Below are 17,856 nucleotides of genomic sequence, written 5' to 3'. Positions count from 1 at the left end.
TTACCTGTCACAGTGAGCTACCAAAACTTCCACAGAGTAGAGATTGAACATACCCTTGAAGTTGCACACACCTGTGTCAAGCAGTGATCTAGAATAAAGAGGGTCCTCAGAAGCAGAGACAGCTCAGCCTTGTTTTCCCCTTAGGGTTTGTGTCCAATCCAACACTTACTAATGAAGGGCCACTGGGTTTATCTGCAAAGGTTCTGACAAGCCTAATTCAGGTTTCTACTGGAAATACCTTGTTTCAATAGGGCACTTTTAATGGCTCCAACGATTGTTGTCCTTTGTAACACATTCGGTTTCAGTGGGCTTCACTGCTCTTTATAAAACAAAACCTCAGGGCTGACCTAGGCAAGACAAAGCTACCCACTGGACTTGGAGACTGGGGTTCTTAAAAGCTCTTTGTTGTAGCACAGGCTTGCATGGGTAGTGGGAGGGGCCTGCCCAGCCTCCTCATCTAAATACTGTAACCAAAACATTGAAGATTTGTCATTCATGCGCAGTTGGGAACCAGGAATGACCCAAAAATCATTTTCAGATTTTAAATTCTTTTTTTCTTTTTGGTACCTGGGATCAAACTTAGGACCCTATGCTTGCGAGGCAGGCAGTGGCACCACTGAGCATTAAATCCCCGGCCCTAAATTCTTTGATCTAATGCAGGACATACTTTCTTCTGAATTAGTGAACTGAATATGGAAGAAATTGCTCACAATTAGAAGTTTTGCTCCAATTAAAGGACAGATTTCTTGTAACATTATTTTTTCTTTTTCATAGCACCATTCTGAAACTGGCATGGTTGCTTCCACATTTTGAGAGCTCATTTTCCCAGAATTTAAGCCCTCTCCTAGAAGGCCTTACCCTTTAAGTACGGTCAGCTTTTTGCAGGTTGGAACGGTGAGGCTGGGACTGGTACTCTGGTCCAGCTCCATCACAAAGGAATCTTTCCCTTTTCCTGGCCTCTTTTCCCCCTTTTCAAGGCTACCCAGCCTTGAGGATGGGTGTCATTTTTCCTGCTGTATTCCTTAGTCCTTCTGTCTATGTAAACCACTCCTACAAGTCCCGTGACCATTATTTAAATTACTATTTTAGCATTAAAGTAGAAACCACTATCAACTCCAGAAACTGTGTAATCAGCTGCCTGTCTGAATGTGTTAAATGTTTAAACTGTTTCCCACATGATCATAGAGGTAAATTTAATTGGAACTTTTGGTCCTTCCATTAGGAACCATTCTGGGTCAGAGAAGACAGGAGAATGGGGATTTACACTGGCAAAATCCCCTATCTGTGCCACTCTGGAATGCAGAAAGTGTTGATAAGAACAAATGGAAAAACACTGCCTGGCATTTGGCAAGCATTCAATAATTTTAAAAATTTAATAAATTACTAGAATGGCAATTCTATTTCTCTTCAGTTAAGGAGGAGGGTGACAGCTCACTACTTAAGTTTACAATCTAGAAGTTTACCTGATTATAAATGTGATGCTTCAGCTCTTCGCTATTCTTACTGTACACATTGTATAAAGCCAAAGATAAACACAAGGAAAAAACAAAGTAGTTTTGGTTGTTCTACACTCAATCCCTTAAGTTGATTGTACTATACATAAAGGACATTTTTATTTACTTGAGGATGGACCTGACTATACAGGGCCACATATTGTCTTTAGTGGAAAAATTTAAAAGCCTGCATTGATCCAGAAGAAAGAGTGTACAATGCCAAGATGGATTTAGCAGAGGAGGAAAATACACTGTAAACAGGACCAGCCACTATGAAAGCGCCAGACTTCTGAGGTGTATTTAGACCTAAGCTGGATATTTAACACTAAATATACCTGCCCCTGTTCTCATTGGGCTGTGGGCACAGTCCTAATGCTGGTGCCATGGGTTTAGGGGAAGTTTAGAAGCTCTAGTCCTCTGAATTTATGGGGAAGGTTCCAGATCCATTTCTTGATAGCTCCTAATGCCAACACCTTTGAAGAAGCAGCTATAGATACAACCCTTAACCCCAAATAACGGAGAGGGAAGAACCCAGCTAAATTTTCCAGGCAAGGCCTTTGGGCACCTGGGAAACAGCTACTGCCCTGAACACAGCTCCACAGTCTGTTTCTGCCAAGTGCCAGGCCCAGCTCCAGCCACTGGGGAGTGGCCTCTCACTGGCCCACAGGCCTGCATGGAACCCCGGAACCTCACCTAAAAGCAGAGAACTCTAGTGTGCCCTGTCCTGGCCTTTCAGAAGATGCTAGTGAAAAGGAATGAGTCGCCCTACAGCAGTATTATGCAAATTGTGGCTTGTAGATCCATTTGGTCTGTGTCTAGAATAAATTTTTTCCTTGCAGAACTAGGGATTAAGCCGACAACTACTACTGAGCTTCACCCACAGCCCTTCCTAGGTTTTGTGATAGGGTCTCTCTCAATTGCCTAAACTGGCCTGGAAATTAACAGTCTTCCCGAGTAGTTGGGATGACAGGCATTCATTACCACACCTAGCTCCAAGATAAGTTTTGAAAATTATCAAAATATATCATCTATATCCTGGGTAAGCCAGACCTTGGCTTCTTGTACCATGACCACTAAAAGAAACCAGGGCTCATTGGCGAAATGGCTGATTCCGAGATGATAAGAATAAGCATTAGATTAGCCTGAAGAATTTTTAAGCTAGAAAAGGAAGTGTTACAAATTAATTATGTTCATAGGGATATAGGAAACAGCCTGAAGGTGCTCCATTTGGTCACAGCTGAGAACTAAGCACCAAAATAATAAATTAAAATCACTGAAAAAGAATTCACAAGGCCATAATAAAAATTAAATGAATGAATAAAATAGGGAAGAAGGGCTTCTATTTATAATTACTAAATTCAGTTGGTAAATGCAGATGGAGTTCTGGAGTTGGAAAATTATTCTGCAAGTGTTGTAGTACAGTGTCAGTACAGATATGAAATGTCAGTGTGTGCTAAATCTAAGGGGACATTTTGATGAGCAAGATCTTTGCATGGTTTAACAATGTCTTTACATGTGGTTATTATTTCGGGAGGGTATAGCGGAGAAATCAGACAACACCTTTCCAGGTTATCAGAGTTACCTCCTCAATGCGAGGCAGATGGTATCAGGTGATTCTGGCCATGAATGCATAAACTGATTCTAAACTTCAACTCAAAATGAGGTATTCTATTACAAAGATGGGGAGGCCTATAGTCACGAAAGATACCAATGACATAAAAATAAAGGCAAGTCATGCCAGCTACGTGCTGCGTCTGCTCCTAGGCCTAGGTTTGCTGGGAGCAGAGGGGATGCTATCAATGGGAACTTGACTAAAGTTAAGAACTGTTTTGCAGTTATTTAAGGCTGTCCGTATAGATAGGAAATAAGTATCAAAATACTTAGAGGTAAAGGGCCATGATATATGCAACTTAAATGCTTCACTTTTTTATAGGGCTGGGGAGAAACATCATATGGGGCAAAATGTTAATAAGTGAACAATAAGTGAATGTAGATGAAGAGCATGTAGTGGGATTTTCTGTACCTGCAGCTTTCCTGGAAGTTTAAATGCTTTCCCAATAAAATGTTTTTAAAAATATTTCTACTACATAGTAATTAAAAATGTCTTGGGTGTCTTTTGTCAGCTTTCACAGAAAGGCCCAGTTTAGTACCTGCCATTCACTTGGGCAGACCTCAAGTGATCCCGCACTCAGCTCGCTGTCCAAATGACTTCACTTTACACTGAGCCGCTTCCATGACTACATGGAGGTCCTCCATGGCTACACGGCTCCCTTTGGTCTTTGATTCACTTCAACGGGTAATCTGGTGAAAACAAACAATCTAAGTGTGACTTCTACTTGGTAAACAGCTGTGATATAACTGGGACAAGATCTTTGTGGAGTTGTCCTTTTTATATCATTTCTGTACAGAGTGCAAAACTGATGTTTCATGGTTTATTTTTCCTTTGCTCTCCCACCCCACCCTTGGTGAAGGTTGTACCCATTTAAGCATTTCTGAGCACATGACCATAGTAATCTTAGAGGAGCCGAGTTCTTGTCTAGACAGTAACAGAAGGGGATTAGCTGTAAAGATAGCATGACTGTTGTGCAGTAACAGAAGCTGTCCAGGTCTTGGTGGACAATGCATAGAAGACATAGAATTATGGAACATCTGTTCCCCCAACCACCCTTTCCCCCCCGTCCCCCCAAACCCTTATTCCCACCCTATTCCCCCCGCCCCCCATTAATAGTGTTACCAAAAGCTTAATCTTCCAGTTTTAAAGTGCAAATGATTTGGGTATGACTGCTGTTGCAACAGGTTGAAACAGAAAAAAATGAAGTCCTGTCTATGCGATGTTTTCCAGAATATAAAAGATGAGTTCCATGACGACGGGGCCCTCACTGAGCTGGCAGGCCCCTCCATGGATCACCGGCACCAAGGCGCTGTCCAGATCATTCATGTACTGTGAGGGAAGGGGCTGGCCATTGCTCCCTGCTTGATAGCCAACCTACACCAGAGAGAAGGGATGACAGGTTACTAGGCAGAGAAGATGGGGGCTGAGAGCTAAGGAGACTCAACAGAAAAAGCAATGTCCTTGCTGGTCACAGCTAGACACTCAACAGTAGATATAAATTCTCTGCATTGTCACACTGCATCCTGTCCTATATTCATCCTTCATAACACTTCATAACCATAAGATCTTGGGCTAGTCATGTACTTTGTTAGGGTCTTTATTTTCTTGGGAAGGGGTTGGGGGTCCATAGGGAGGTACGGAGAGTCAGGAATAATACTTTAACCTTTGACTGTTAAAATGAGAAATAGACAATGCATGTGTTATTCAGCCCATCGAGTCATTCATGCACCATTTTCTGAGCACCTAAAAACATGGATTCAAAGATAACAGCACTCCTGACCGAGGCAGCTCATAAATTTCCCAGAAAATTACTTGTTCTCTACTTGCATTGAGAGAGTTCACTCTCCAGCTCCATTATCAGCACCATTTGGGACAGGACCATGCTGCTTCATTGGTAGTAGCCTAATATGCTCCCTAAAGCACTGGGCAAGGTCTTAAGTAGAAAAGAAGTACTTGTTGATGGATGCTAGTCAGCAAGTAGAGCCAGACACATAACCTTTCATTATTTGACAACACAGTACGGTACTTGGGAACCAGTGTCTTCCTGTAAGCACTCAGGTTACAAGCAGCATTTTGGAAACAATTGATACTTAGTTCTAGAAGGCTTGTCAAGCTGAGAGCCCACTTAAAGACTCGAAGCTAAAGGGTTAAAAAAGACAAATGGCAGTTTGTAAGCATCAAAGCAAGACCAAGAGGACCGGCTGAAGTAATCTAGAATCCAAAAGAAATGTAGAGAGACAAAGAGTGCTTGGCCATAGGATAGAAACGTGGAAAGGAACTGGGCATAGGGACTGAAGACTTAGATTGTTCTTACACAGAGCACCAAAAAAACCTTAAGACAGGGAGGGAAGCCTGGCAATAGATCTGAACTAATAGGACAATTACTTTATTAGAGAAGTAAGTTCAATTCTAGCCACTAACTAGCATGGAAATTCTGTCAAGAGCAACCTTACTAAACTATGGACAGCTTCAAAGTTCAGTTATCAGAAGTGTGCTTCATCAGGATTAAGAAAATAAGGTTAGAGCCCTGGCATGGTAGCACATGCCTGTAATCCCAGAACTTGGCAGGCTGAGGCAGGAGGATCACTGAGAGTTCGAAGCCAGTTTGAGTTATAGTTAAAGGGCAGCCTGAACTACATAGCAAGACCCTGTCTCAAAAAGCAACAACAAAAAATGACCCCATGGGACCTGCCTGCTGAGAGTGTTAGAGAGTAGTGCAGATGCCAGTCACAGGTGGCACCAGGTCCTCACATATTCTCACCCTACAGGAAGGTAGGAAGGTAAAGAGTATGGCTTTGAATTCACCTAACTGAGTAGCACGTCTGGGTGCATTACTACTGTGAGAGGGAGAATCAGAATGCTCCAATCTGCTCAGGGCAGGGTCTACAGAGTTAAGCTCTGAGTCGATGGAAAAAACTCACATTGCAGAAAATATGGACACTGCCTACAGCCAGATACAAGAGTATCCTAAGACCTTCCTTACCTGATCTGAGTCAAGTGTCACACGGAGTCCCAGTTTTGTCATGCCATCTTCCTTTAGAAGCTTCAGGTGGGGACAGAGAGCGAGGCAAAAAGCCTTGGCGACATGCTCGGTCAGTCTGCTGTGGTCTGCAGGGTCACTCAGGCAGTTATGCTGGTCATCATTTTCCAGGAAAAACACCTGTTTCCAAAATACAGAGACTTACACTTGCACCATATTTTGGCAGAAACAAGTAGACTGGCTCACTGTATAGAAGCACCCTGATTCTCCAAGATGGGCACATCAGGACGCCGAAGTCCCTGGGCCATGAAAAATGAGGCTCTGCTATCACTCCTGTGCCCGCGTGCTGACAGTGGCAGTCCTATCTGCCTGCAAACCTCCATCATGGTCTAAAGGTACATTCTCCTCTGAACCTGACATGCCTAGATTTTTTGCAACTGACACTTCTAAAAAAGTAACATGTATGTATAGACAGTTTTCTTAATAAGCTGGGATCCCAGTATTTAGTAGGCTGAGGCAGGAGGACCACAAGTTTGAGCCCAGTCTGAACAACTTAGCAAGACCCCCTGTCTCAAAACACAAAATAGAAAATTGGACTAAGGATATGGCTCATTGTAAAGGCCCTGGTTTCAATCCTCAGTACCACAAGGAAAAAACAACAGAATAGTCCTGACAGAGTATGGCCCAGCCCCTTCATTCTATGGGAGTACTCATGAATGAGAAGAGGATCACCCACTCAATTGTACAGAAGTAGGTAAAGACAGAGCCAGGCCCAGAACCCCAGACTTCCGCCTTTTGTTGCAGAGCTTTGCCCTCCATGTGGCTCTGGCGCTATGGAGGCCAGAAATGTGTCCATGTGTGCATGGGCAGAAACATAGCAAACCCGGAGCCAAGACCCGCGTCCTAATCACACAGAGCAAACTTTAATCAAAGGACATGGGTTTTTTTTTTGTGTGTGTGTGGGGGGGTATCTCACTATATTGCCCAGGCTGCCTCCGAGCTCTTGCATTCAGGTGATCCTTCTGTCTCAGTTGCCCAAGTAGCTGGGTCTACACTTAAATAAGCTATCACACCAAGCTTTCAAAGAACTACTACTGCTACTTTTTTTTTGCTTCCTCCCCCAACTTCTCCTCTTCTTCCCCTTGCCCTCCTTCCTATTTTTTTTTCTTGAGACAGGGTCTCAACTAATAAAGACTGGCCTCAAACTAGCAATGATACTCCTGCCACAGCCTGCCACATGCCAGCGTTTTAGATGTATGCTACCTTACCTAACTTCAAAGGGTTTCTAGTGCCTAATTTACCTCTGTAAAAAAATGTAAAGCATCCATCCTCTACATTATAAAGAGTAACAATATAAAGGAAAAATAGGAAAAAAAAAATACCAAAGCCCAGCTTCATGCTTAATAAAACATTTATTATACCAAGAACATTAACGGAAGGGGCAGAAGCTCTATGGCCTGGATGCTCTGGGGAGAGTGGCAGCATGAAATGATGGTGAGAGCTTTGGAGGAGTCAGGAGACCACTCTGGCCCCTGCTCTACTATGCACAACATCAGTAAAGCCTGTGTCCCTATCTGCATAGTGGAGTGGGAAGCCCACCTACCTCACTGAGTGGGATGCTAAGGGAGGGGATGAAGGTCAAAATAAATCACAAGCTATGAAGAGTTCTAGACTCTGCACTGCTCGAAACGTGTCACAGGGATATCATGAGAAAGTAAATAACTAAAATCAGCTGTGTGGGACAACAGCCAGGTAGAAATGATGAGTTACTTGAAACAATCACCCAAGACCAGGCTGTGACCCCCATGCTGTCAAGAAGCAGCCACACGGACATCAAGAAGACACTTCACCTCTTCTGCCTCAGTGTGAAATGGGAAAGCCAAAAGTCACAACTAAAAAGAAAAACTAAGCCTTAAAGCTGGAAGGAACCCTAGATATCTTACAAGTCAATGTTTTATTTCACAGCTAAGTATGAGGTTCGAAAGCACTTAAGAGACCTAGGGTCTACCTATTTACTCTTTGAGAATTAATTTTCTGATATATATGATTTGCACACACGCAGGAGGTGCCAACCTGCTCCCCTTATTACAAGCAGCTAAGTTAGAAAGAAATTAATATACACTTGGAAAGGGACTTGTCTTTCAAGAAAGTCAGCAGAAAAATAAAGACATCAAACTTGTGTCTGGAGGTGTAATTGTCGAAGGCCAGGCCTCAAGATAAAAATATGATGACCAGCCCTACATGCCTCCCTAAGGGACAGCAGCACCTTGGAATTACACTACACTTGTTATCCCTGGTCCAGTAAAGTCCAAAGAGACAGTAGTCATCCATGTAGGTGAGCAGAGCATTTGGACCAATCCCTTCTCAAAATGCCTTTGTTCCTTCCATGTACTCTTGCTACATGATCTGCTTCCTTACTGAATCAGTATTAGCTAAGCAGCTATACTTGTAATCTTATTGAATATACTTTGACCCACATTGTACTCACCTTGTGATTTTATATGCATCTCGTGATTTGGCTCTATAAAACATTCTTAGAGAAAGGGCCTTGGTGGCAACCCACTTTTGAGACTCCTCCTGTCTCTCAGGAGCAATTCCTATTCCCCAATAAATGTTTCCTATTCAAACTCCTTTGTCCTTTGGGATTCATTCTTCAATTTCATGGGACATGAACTTGGCACATTTGACATCTAGCAGGATGGGAATTACATTTCTCCTGTATCACCCTTATTCCTTGAGTGGCCCCTAACACAGCCTCCAAGTTAAAGGAGCAACTAAATTTAGGGGAAAAGAGGTCAGGAGTTGGCCAGATCTGAGTTTGCCTTGTAATTTTGACAAATACTTAAGTCTATGAGCTTTATTTAAAAAAAAAACACCTTTATTTTATTGGTTGTACAGATTAATGGGTTTCATTTTGGCAGATTCGTACATGTGCAGAGCATGCATTTTGAACTTTTTCTTATTGTGAAGTAAGTCTCTATAAAGACCATGTTACTAAGAGAGATTTAACAGAGTGTGGCATGGAGATGCACCCCTTTTCAATCCTAATGCAAGTATGTCCCTAAAAGCCAGTTCATAGGAAACATATACAACAGCATACAGTAGACTGCACTTGGTGGCACTTCTTCCTAGTGATCTGAGACAGACCAGAGTGAATTAAAGTATAGCAGGTAAACGAGGAGACTTTTTTCCTCAGATATATATATATATTATATGTAATATATATTTATTATATTTTCACTTCCTTACCTCTGTCCATCTGATGACTTTTCCATTTGCTTTATACTCTGATCCATGGAATATCTTCACATTTGTGATAGACTCCATGGACTTCCCATCTATAGGACTTACAACACTGAAAAAGAGAAAGGAAATGACATGTCTTCTTGAGTCTTTCTGCTAATTACACTGGATGCCTTGCTGACCATACCTCATCCCAACAAAATACAGACAAAAACAAACTTGAACAGAGCTCTAATGGGAAGGGCTTGTGCAATGAAATAAATCAGCACACATATGAAAAAGTGGACATTTCTCCAGGAGCTGGCACAGGGTCTCTGTGTGCTCCAGGTTGGCCTTGAACTCCTGGTCCTCCTGCCTCAGCCTCATATCACAGGCATGTGTCACCATGCTAGGCTTAGGAGCTGGCTCTTCTGATGTACACAACTTTAATCAAACCTGCTCTTCCTTCTTTGCTTCTTTCCATAGCTACTCACCCAGTCTGCTCCATTTTGCTCCTGACTCTAACACTCATCATATGTTTGCAATCTGTCTTACAAATGAACTCCTGAAGGACCAGGAGCACGACACAATCACTTCTGTGCACTATATTTCCATTACTGACCCAATGTCTGGGACTTAGGAGTTCAAAGAATGTGTAAGACTTATTTGACCAAGTGTTAATTATCAGTGCTGGTATAAACTGATAAACCAGTACTTATGTATCATAACAAATTCCCATCAATGCTATGTTATCATGCCTAGATTCCAAATAAATTAAATATGTGGTAAGGATTTGAAATGATTGAAACAAAGGTTCTAAACTCTTCCTAACAAACTTTCAAGCTTGTTTGGTCTCGATTCTGTATATATCGAAAGTCAGATTAAAAATCAGGCATTCACTTTATTCATTCAAAATTACCTGACCAACATAAATTAAAGTTCTAACTCATCTGGGAACAATATTAAAAAAAAAAAAGGCACTCCAGGGGCTGGGGTATGAACACTTGCTTGACATGATCGTGCCTGTGTTCAAGCCCCTGCAGCACTTCACCCTTCACAAAGGCACACTCAGGTGACTGGCATAATTTGAGGCAAAACACATTCAGGGATGGGAACATTGTGAAAAAGTGACCTCCTGTGTTCTAGCACATTCTCTAGCTACTTTTTGTCCTGTTTTCTAAGCACCTGCCACAAGTAGATGCTGTAGGAGGAGGCACTTTGCTGTTGTCAGTTATTGACAGCTTTTGGCACCAGATTTTCAGATTGACCACTTTCTTTTTTTTTTTTAATTCTATGAATTACATCCATTTCCAAGTACAACAGAGTTAAACACAAACTGATTTTGGTTTTTTTTTTTTTTTTTTGTACTGGGGATCGAACTCAGGATCTTGTGCTTGTGAAGCGGGTGGCGGAACCACTGAGCTAAATCCCCAGCCCCTAAACTGATTTTGAAAATGAATTCTCCAATGAAAAACAGGAAGTTTTGTAAATGGTTACCTATAAAATAGGCAGATATTCTCATTAATTGGACATTGCTTCTTTTTGGCTGGTGGGGATAGCTCAGTGTAGAGTGTGTGCTTAGTATGCTCAAGGCCTTAGGTTTGATAGGAAGAAAGGAAAAAAATTGCTTTATTTAAAAAGTTTTTTTAATTAAAAAAAATCTGTATGGTACTTTTTTTTGTCGGGGGGACCTGCTTGCAAGGCAGGTGCCAGAACCACTGAACTAAATCCCCGGCCCTGTATGCTACATTCTAAATGCCTTCTATTCCTAATATTTCCTCAGTCTGAAATACCCCTTCTGTCACAGCTTTGTAGCAAATACTCATTCCATCAGATTTGCCTAAAGCACCAGCTAATTCTCTAGTGAATCTTTTTTGAATACTGTCCTACCACATCTACCAGGTTTCCTGTTTTTTCTTTTATAGATCTTTATATCCTATACCTAACCTAGAAAGGTTAGGTAGTTTTCTGTCAGCATCTTCCACACTGGCTTATTTGTAACTACAAAACTAGACTGAACCACTTGTTGGCAGGGACATGGAATTTATTTTTACCTTTTCTTTTTCAGTGCTGGGGATTGAATCCAGGGCCTCACACATGCTATGCATGCACTTTATCATCTAACTACATCCCCAGCCCCTGGAATTCAGTTTTGTATTTCCAATTTTAATGTATGTGCTACTATAGCAAGCAGTTTTATACTTCCAGAAGCCTGACATAGCCTGAATGGATGGATGGGAAGATGGGTAAATGAAGAGATGGATGAATAAATAACTAAAAAAATGTAAGAATGGCTAATACAATGAAGTACAGTATATTTATTCATGCCAGACAGTGTTTTAGGTGCCGGTGACATAGCAATAAATGAAACAGATAAAAATCCCTGCCCTCGTGGAACTTACATTCTAAGGGCAATGTAGTAAAATAAATATTTTGTTGAAGCTGGGTGCAATGGTGCACACTTGTAATCCTAGCACTTGGAAGGCTGAGGCAGGATGACTGCAGTGAATTTGAGGCAGCCTGGGCTACCTAGTGAGACCCTGTCTCAAAAAAGAAAAAAGAAAACCCCCAAACCAAAATGAACAAACATAAATATCTACAAACATACATATATATACAGAGCCCACAAAAAATGTATATACATTTCAGGAAAAGAATAATAGTATAATGTTTTTTCAACAGATAGTGTTACCCTCATATGGGGAATGCTAAAGGATGTCATATATTGCAGAAAACCCACTACACTGACGGCCCTTAGAGACGAAATTGAAAATTCATATGCAGCAATCTCCATTAGGACAAAAGTGCCACATACTGGAAAAAGTCTAAGATCTGAAGAGCAAGGAGGTGATTTTAAGTCCAATTCTGCCACATCCTAGTTTGGGGGACCTGGTAAGTTATTTAGTCTTTTGGTACTTAATTATCTATTATATAGAATGAAACAATATTAGAAAACAGGTTAGATGTTTCGGGTTTTTTTTGCGGGGGGAGTTCTGAGACAGGGTCTGGCCACGTAGTTCCTGGCTGGCCTTGAACTCGCAATGATCCTGTGGCAGCCTCCCAAGTGTTGGGTTATAGGTGTGCATTACCACAGTAGGCTAGGCGTTTCTATTATCTCAGTAACTTTAGAAGGACTATTTTTGTTTCGTCAATTATTGTCATCTTTTCCTCAAAAATATATACAGAAACTCCTTCAGAAATTAAGCTAACACACCAGAAACTTAGCATTCTATGTTGTATAGTCCTTCTTCATAGATGGCCTTTCAGAAAAACTAAAATACCAGTGTAGACAGCAGACAAAACCCAGAGCCTGTCCTGTAAGTGCCACAAGTGGCAAGGCTGGCTGCACTTACCCCTTGTTAACGTTCTTGTCATCATCCACCCACTGGATGTGGATGTGCTCCTGGGGGTCCTCCTCTGCATCTGCCTTCCCACAGGTGATGGTAAAGTCTTTCATCTCTCGAAGTGCCTGCCTCAATGAGTCCATGTTCTCGGCGGTGATCTGGACCATGACGCCATCTAAGAATCAGCACCAAAATAATACATATGGAAACAGTGCAAAGACAGGGGAGGGGGCAGATGAAACACAGAAAATCCCTCTGATATTAAAAGCATAATTTCACTCTGCTCTCCCAAGATGACAGACACAAAGAGGTTTTGTTTTGTTTTTAGCAAAATCTCTTACTTTTTGAAAAAGCCATGAGAACAAACACCAACATGGACTCTGTTTAAACATTTGCCTGCTGATTTCACTTCAGATACAGCTAAGGGTTTCTCCTGAGACTGCTCAAAGGAAAAATTTAAAAATAGTCACTTTGCTCTTTTGGATTCATGGAGCATTTTGTTTCTGTTGCACCCCTTACATTTACCATCCTCTGATCATTTGTTTGTATCTCCATCTATCTTACCTTACTATGATCACCTGGCACAGAGTGAAATGACAAGTCTATGCTCTATGTTCATTAAATCACCAACTAAATGACAGTAGTAGGTTTAGGAATTCATTTATTCACAGTGAGTAAGGCAAAGTTACAACAGAGTTTCACGTGGCAACCAGCCAACAGATGGTAACTACTTTTCAGTGTCTGCCTACCTCAGTCAAAGGTAAATACTGAAACAGAGGGTAAAAGTTGTCACTATTGAGCAATTACCCTGGTTCATTGGTACACATTTTTGTCTGCTGAGATAATTTCTAAAGAGCCTCAGTAAAAATTTAATAAATAGGCCGTCAGCCAAGTGCTCTACTGAAACACACAGTGAGTTCCAAGATCCAAGAAATTCCCACCCACAGATATAAACATGTAACTTTTACAAGTACTGCCTTGCATTTGTAATGAACTGTGCCAGTTCAACTTATCATCTTACCAATATTTAAAGGGTGTTCTTTAACGACTTTATAAAGACACAATTTCAACAGTTTTAATTTCATCATATAGATATTAGTCACTTTAGACAAAATGGGACTGTTCAGCTTCTAGATTTCTTTGTTGGTTTGGTTTTTTTGGATACCTTGTCCACCTACACTGCCCAGGCTAGCCAAAATTCTGAGCTCAAGTGATCCTCAGACTCCCAAGTGAATGAGACTATAGGGGTGTGCTCCCATGCCTGAGTACTTAATAATTTCTTTTCAAAATATTTAATCTATTATGTATCACAAGCACACATAAAGAGAAAAGTGTTAAAAAGACTCCAAGGTTTGAGCTTAAAACCATTAGAATAGAACTGCCAAGGTATAGGAAGGTATGGGAAGGTATAGGGTCTGAAGTACAAGGAGGTGATTTTAAGTCCAGTCCTGCCACATCCCAGCTCTGTGGACCTGGTAAGTTATACCAATAAAATGCTTGTAACACACAATATGGAGGCACTGGTGCACATATATATGTTGTATCTTGATCATTTTCGATACTCTTTCTTTCCCCTCACCTCCTCCCGTTTTCTCTGTTCTGGTTTCCTATCTCTAAAAAGTCTATGTCCCTGTTTACTACTTCTTTATTTTATTCTTTAATTTATTTATATTTATATTTATTGATATTTAACCTATATCTGATTTAATTCACTTAACACTGTGGTTTTAAGATCTATCCATTTTCCTAAGAATGACTCAAATTCATCTTTCTTTATGGCTCCACTGTGTATATATATCACATTCTCCTTATCTATTTAGCTATCAGTGGGCATCTAGGCTTTTTAAAGGCAGGGTCTTGCTCTGTAACCCAGGCCAGCCTCAAACCTGTGATATTCCTCCCTCAGCCTCACAAAGTGCTGGTTTTACAGTGCCACACCTAGCAAATTTCACAACTCTGACTATAAAGCAAAAAATTGCTGGGCATAGTGGCACGAGCTTGTAATCCCCAACACTCAGAAAGCTGAGGCAGGAAGATTGCTGTAAGTTCTGGGCCAGCCTGGGCTATATAGCAAATATGTATAATGAGACTTTGTCTCAAAAGAATTTTTTAAAAAAGGGCAAAAATTGCTGTTAAGAAACTGTTAAAGCTGGATGTGGTGGTTCACATCTGTAATCCTAGCACTCAGCAGCCTGAGGTAGAAGAACTGCAAGTGTGAGGCCAACCTTGGTTATGGCTACATAGGAAGATGTCTCAAGAAAAAGACTTATAAAATTTAATTGTGAAATATTGATGTACTCCACATTTCACTGTTTTATTAAATTTACCAAAAAAAATGAAAGCCAAAATCTATAAATATATATAAGATTATATGTTTCATTTAATACACTGGAATCCAGCTCCACCTTTTTTTTCCTCATTGAGTTTATTGGTACATTTTAGGTATACGGTACAGTTACATTCATCATTGGGATCTTGTACCTTTACATGACAGATCTGGGTTCTTATTTTTTCCCCATACCCTTATCCTCCCTTCCCCCCTCCACCCTTCCCTATTTACAAAGACTTTATTTCCATTTATTTTCCTTTTCACTTTTTTTCTCTTCCCTTTTTACCTTTCCCTACCCCTCCCATTTGCCCAATACCTTTTAGATCTTTTCTTCCTATTACAAAACATCACTTTTAGTTTATCACACCAGAGAAACTATACCTTTCTCATACCCCTCCCACCTCCCCTACTCCTTCTCTACATCCTTCTCTTTTCTTCCTGCGACACAATATTAATTATACATTTTCATCCTTATTTACACTTTTTCACATCAGAGAAAGTATTTGGTATTTACATGTGTGTCTTCTTAATTTCACTTAAGAGTATGGCCTCAAGTTATCTATAAATGACTCTGGTTTCTCATTCTTTAATGGCTGAGTAGTACTCCATTTTATTAAAAAACACATCTTCTTTATCCAGTCTCCTGTTGATGAGCAACTGGGCTGTTTCCAAGTTTTACCTATTACAAACTGTGCCACTATAAACATGGGTACGTATATATCACTGTGGTAGGATCCTTTTAATTCTTTTGGGAAGATACCCAGCAGAATAGCTGGGTCAAATGGAACCTCTAAGCCTAGTTGTCTGAGGTGTCTCCATATTGATTTTCACAGTGGTTGTAGCAGTCTGCACTCCCACCAACAATGAAGAAGGGTTCCTTTGTTCCCACAACCCCACCAGCATTTGTTACTGGTTAATTTCTTGATAGCAGCCATTCTTTCTGGGGTGAGGTGGAATCTCAGCATTATTTTCATCTGCATCTCTCGAATGAACAGTGATGTGGAGCATTTTTTCTTTTTTTTTTTTTTTTGATACTTTTACGTTTTGTCTGAGAAATGTATGTTCATTTCAGATGCCCAATTTTGAATTGAGTCTTTTTGTTTTGGGGGGGCCTGATTTTTTTAGTTCTTTATATATTCTAGATGGTAGACCTTTGTCTGAAGAACAGCTGGTAAATTTTTCTTCCCACATTGTAGGTTTTTCCTTATCTCTGTTGGTGATTTCTCTTGCAATGTAGAAGCTTTTTAAAAGATGAGATCCCAGCTGTTGATTCTTTGTGCTAGTTCTTGTGCTACTGAGAATTTGTTCATAAAGTCTTTTCTTATGCCAATATCTTCAAGAGTTTAACTTAATTTATCTTCCAGCAAGTTTGGTGTTTCTGTTTTCATATTTAGATCTTTAATCCACTTCGATTTTAATTTGGTGCATGGTGAAACATAGGGGTCTAGTTTTAATCTTTGGTAAGCTGAAATCCAATAAACCTCGTGGTCCTGGAGGACAATTGGTCCAGGTATTCCCACTGGACCAGCTGGGCCTTGCATTCCAGGAGGACCTGGATATCCTGGGTTACCCTTTGGTCCTGGCAGTGATGCCATAATTATACTAGGGATCCCAAGAGCTCCTGGAGGACTCTGTAAACCAGGAAAGCAAGAACTGCCTGCAAATCCATGTTCTCCCTTGGTTCCACTTCATCCAGGGATACCTTGAGAACCAGGAGCTCCAACATGACCTGGCATTCCAGGAAGACCTGGTGTTCCTGGGAATCCAGGAAGTCCAGGAGGACCTCTGATTCCTTTTGGTGCCAGTGGTCCTGGAATTCCATCATCAACCTTTTGACCCAGAGGCCCCGGAGGCCCTTCTGGACCTGGAAATCCAGGAAAACCTGGATGGCTCTCCAAACTTGGAAATCCTCTTTCCCTTTTCTCCTTTTACACCACTACAGTCACACTTTGATCCTGGAGAACACCCATAGCAAGCAGTTTGCAGAGGTTTTGGTCCATAATCATCTGGCTCCAAGTCAGGATGGCGCACGGAGCAGAGGAGCAACAGTTCATGGCAATGGAAGAGAGCAGAAGCCCAGCTCTGCTTTTAGACAGAACCTTGGAGTGAGCTATTGTGGAATTGAAAACTTGTCATCATGTGTGATTATTTTCCAAAGATAGCCCAATGCTCTTCTACAATGCTGCCATCACATTCACCCATCAAGAGGTGCAGTCAAATTCCTCTCCCTTTTTCCAACACTAGAGTATGGTGGAGGTGACGCTGTAAGTTTCAGGACTGGGTCCAGAAAGGGAATGAAGCTACCTACCTACCTCACTGCTATATCACTTGTGCTTGGAGAGCTGAGCCACTAAGGAAGCCCAACCATCCCAAGGCTGGTAAAGACTCCAGGGTTCACACCTGGCTGTTAAGTAATCCCAGGCCAGGACCCATCCCGTGTGTGAACAATCCTTCAGATAAGTCTAACTTGCTGCCATCAAATAATTCCCACCTTTAGGTAACTCCAACTGAGACACCCCAAAACATCACGTAGCAGGGTTGACCTATCCCTGTACTACCCTATCAAGATGTCTCTAAAAGGAATTGACCAGCATGATAAAACAGTTGTTTTAAGCCATTAAATTCTGGGGTAATTTATAATGCAACAAAAATAACTCGGTCAAAATATGATCAAGCATAGAACAACAAAGTGAATAAATGTGTTGATTAGTCCTTCATTTAATTTTTAATCAGGATGTGTCACATCTAATTATAGCAACCACACAGCAAGCACATTTCATTTTGTACCTCAAATGATGACCACAGTGTCCTTGCAAGAAGGATAAACTTCACTTACATATTCACCTTTCTGCACCCAATGATTTACCTGATCTCAC

The 17,856-nt window shown here is 41.1% G+C and overlaps 1 protein-coding gene across 2 annotated transcripts in view; it reads right to left on the bottom strand.

Annotated features, from left to right (window-relative positions):
• Positions 1-1,032: 1,032 nt before the first annotated feature.
• The window catches only part of Zfyve9 (zinc finger FYVE-type containing 9), a 101,175-nt gene continuing 84,351 nt past the window's right edge, over positions 1,033-17,856 (bottom strand). For both annotated transcript variants that reach the window (XM_010610316.2, XM_010610317.2), the window contains 4 exons: positions 12,661-12,826; positions 9,335-9,440; positions 6,089-6,265; positions 1,033-4,479 (listed from right to left, as the gene is read on the bottom strand). In XM_010610316.2, coding sequence (XP_010608618.1) covers positions 4,318-4,479; positions 6,089-6,265; positions 9,335-9,440; positions 12,661-12,826 — 611 coding nt within the window. In that variant the 3' untranslated portion in view covers positions 1,033-4,317. The remainder of the gene's footprint in view (positions 4,480-6,088; positions 6,266-9,334; positions 9,441-12,660; positions 12,827-17,856) is intronic.

Source organism: Fukomys damarensis, unplaced genomic scaffold, assembly GCF_012274545.1.
Source record: "Fukomys damarensis isolate Sample0158 unplaced genomic scaffold, DMR_v1.0_HiC HiC_scaffold_23, whole genome shotgun sequence".
NCBI classification, from domain to species: Eukaryota; Metazoa; Chordata; class Mammalia; order Rodentia; family Bathyergidae; genus Fukomys; species Fukomys damarensis.
The sequence above is the reverse complement of the archived record's forward strand: the minus strand, read 5'-3'. Positions and strand labels throughout refer to the sequence as shown.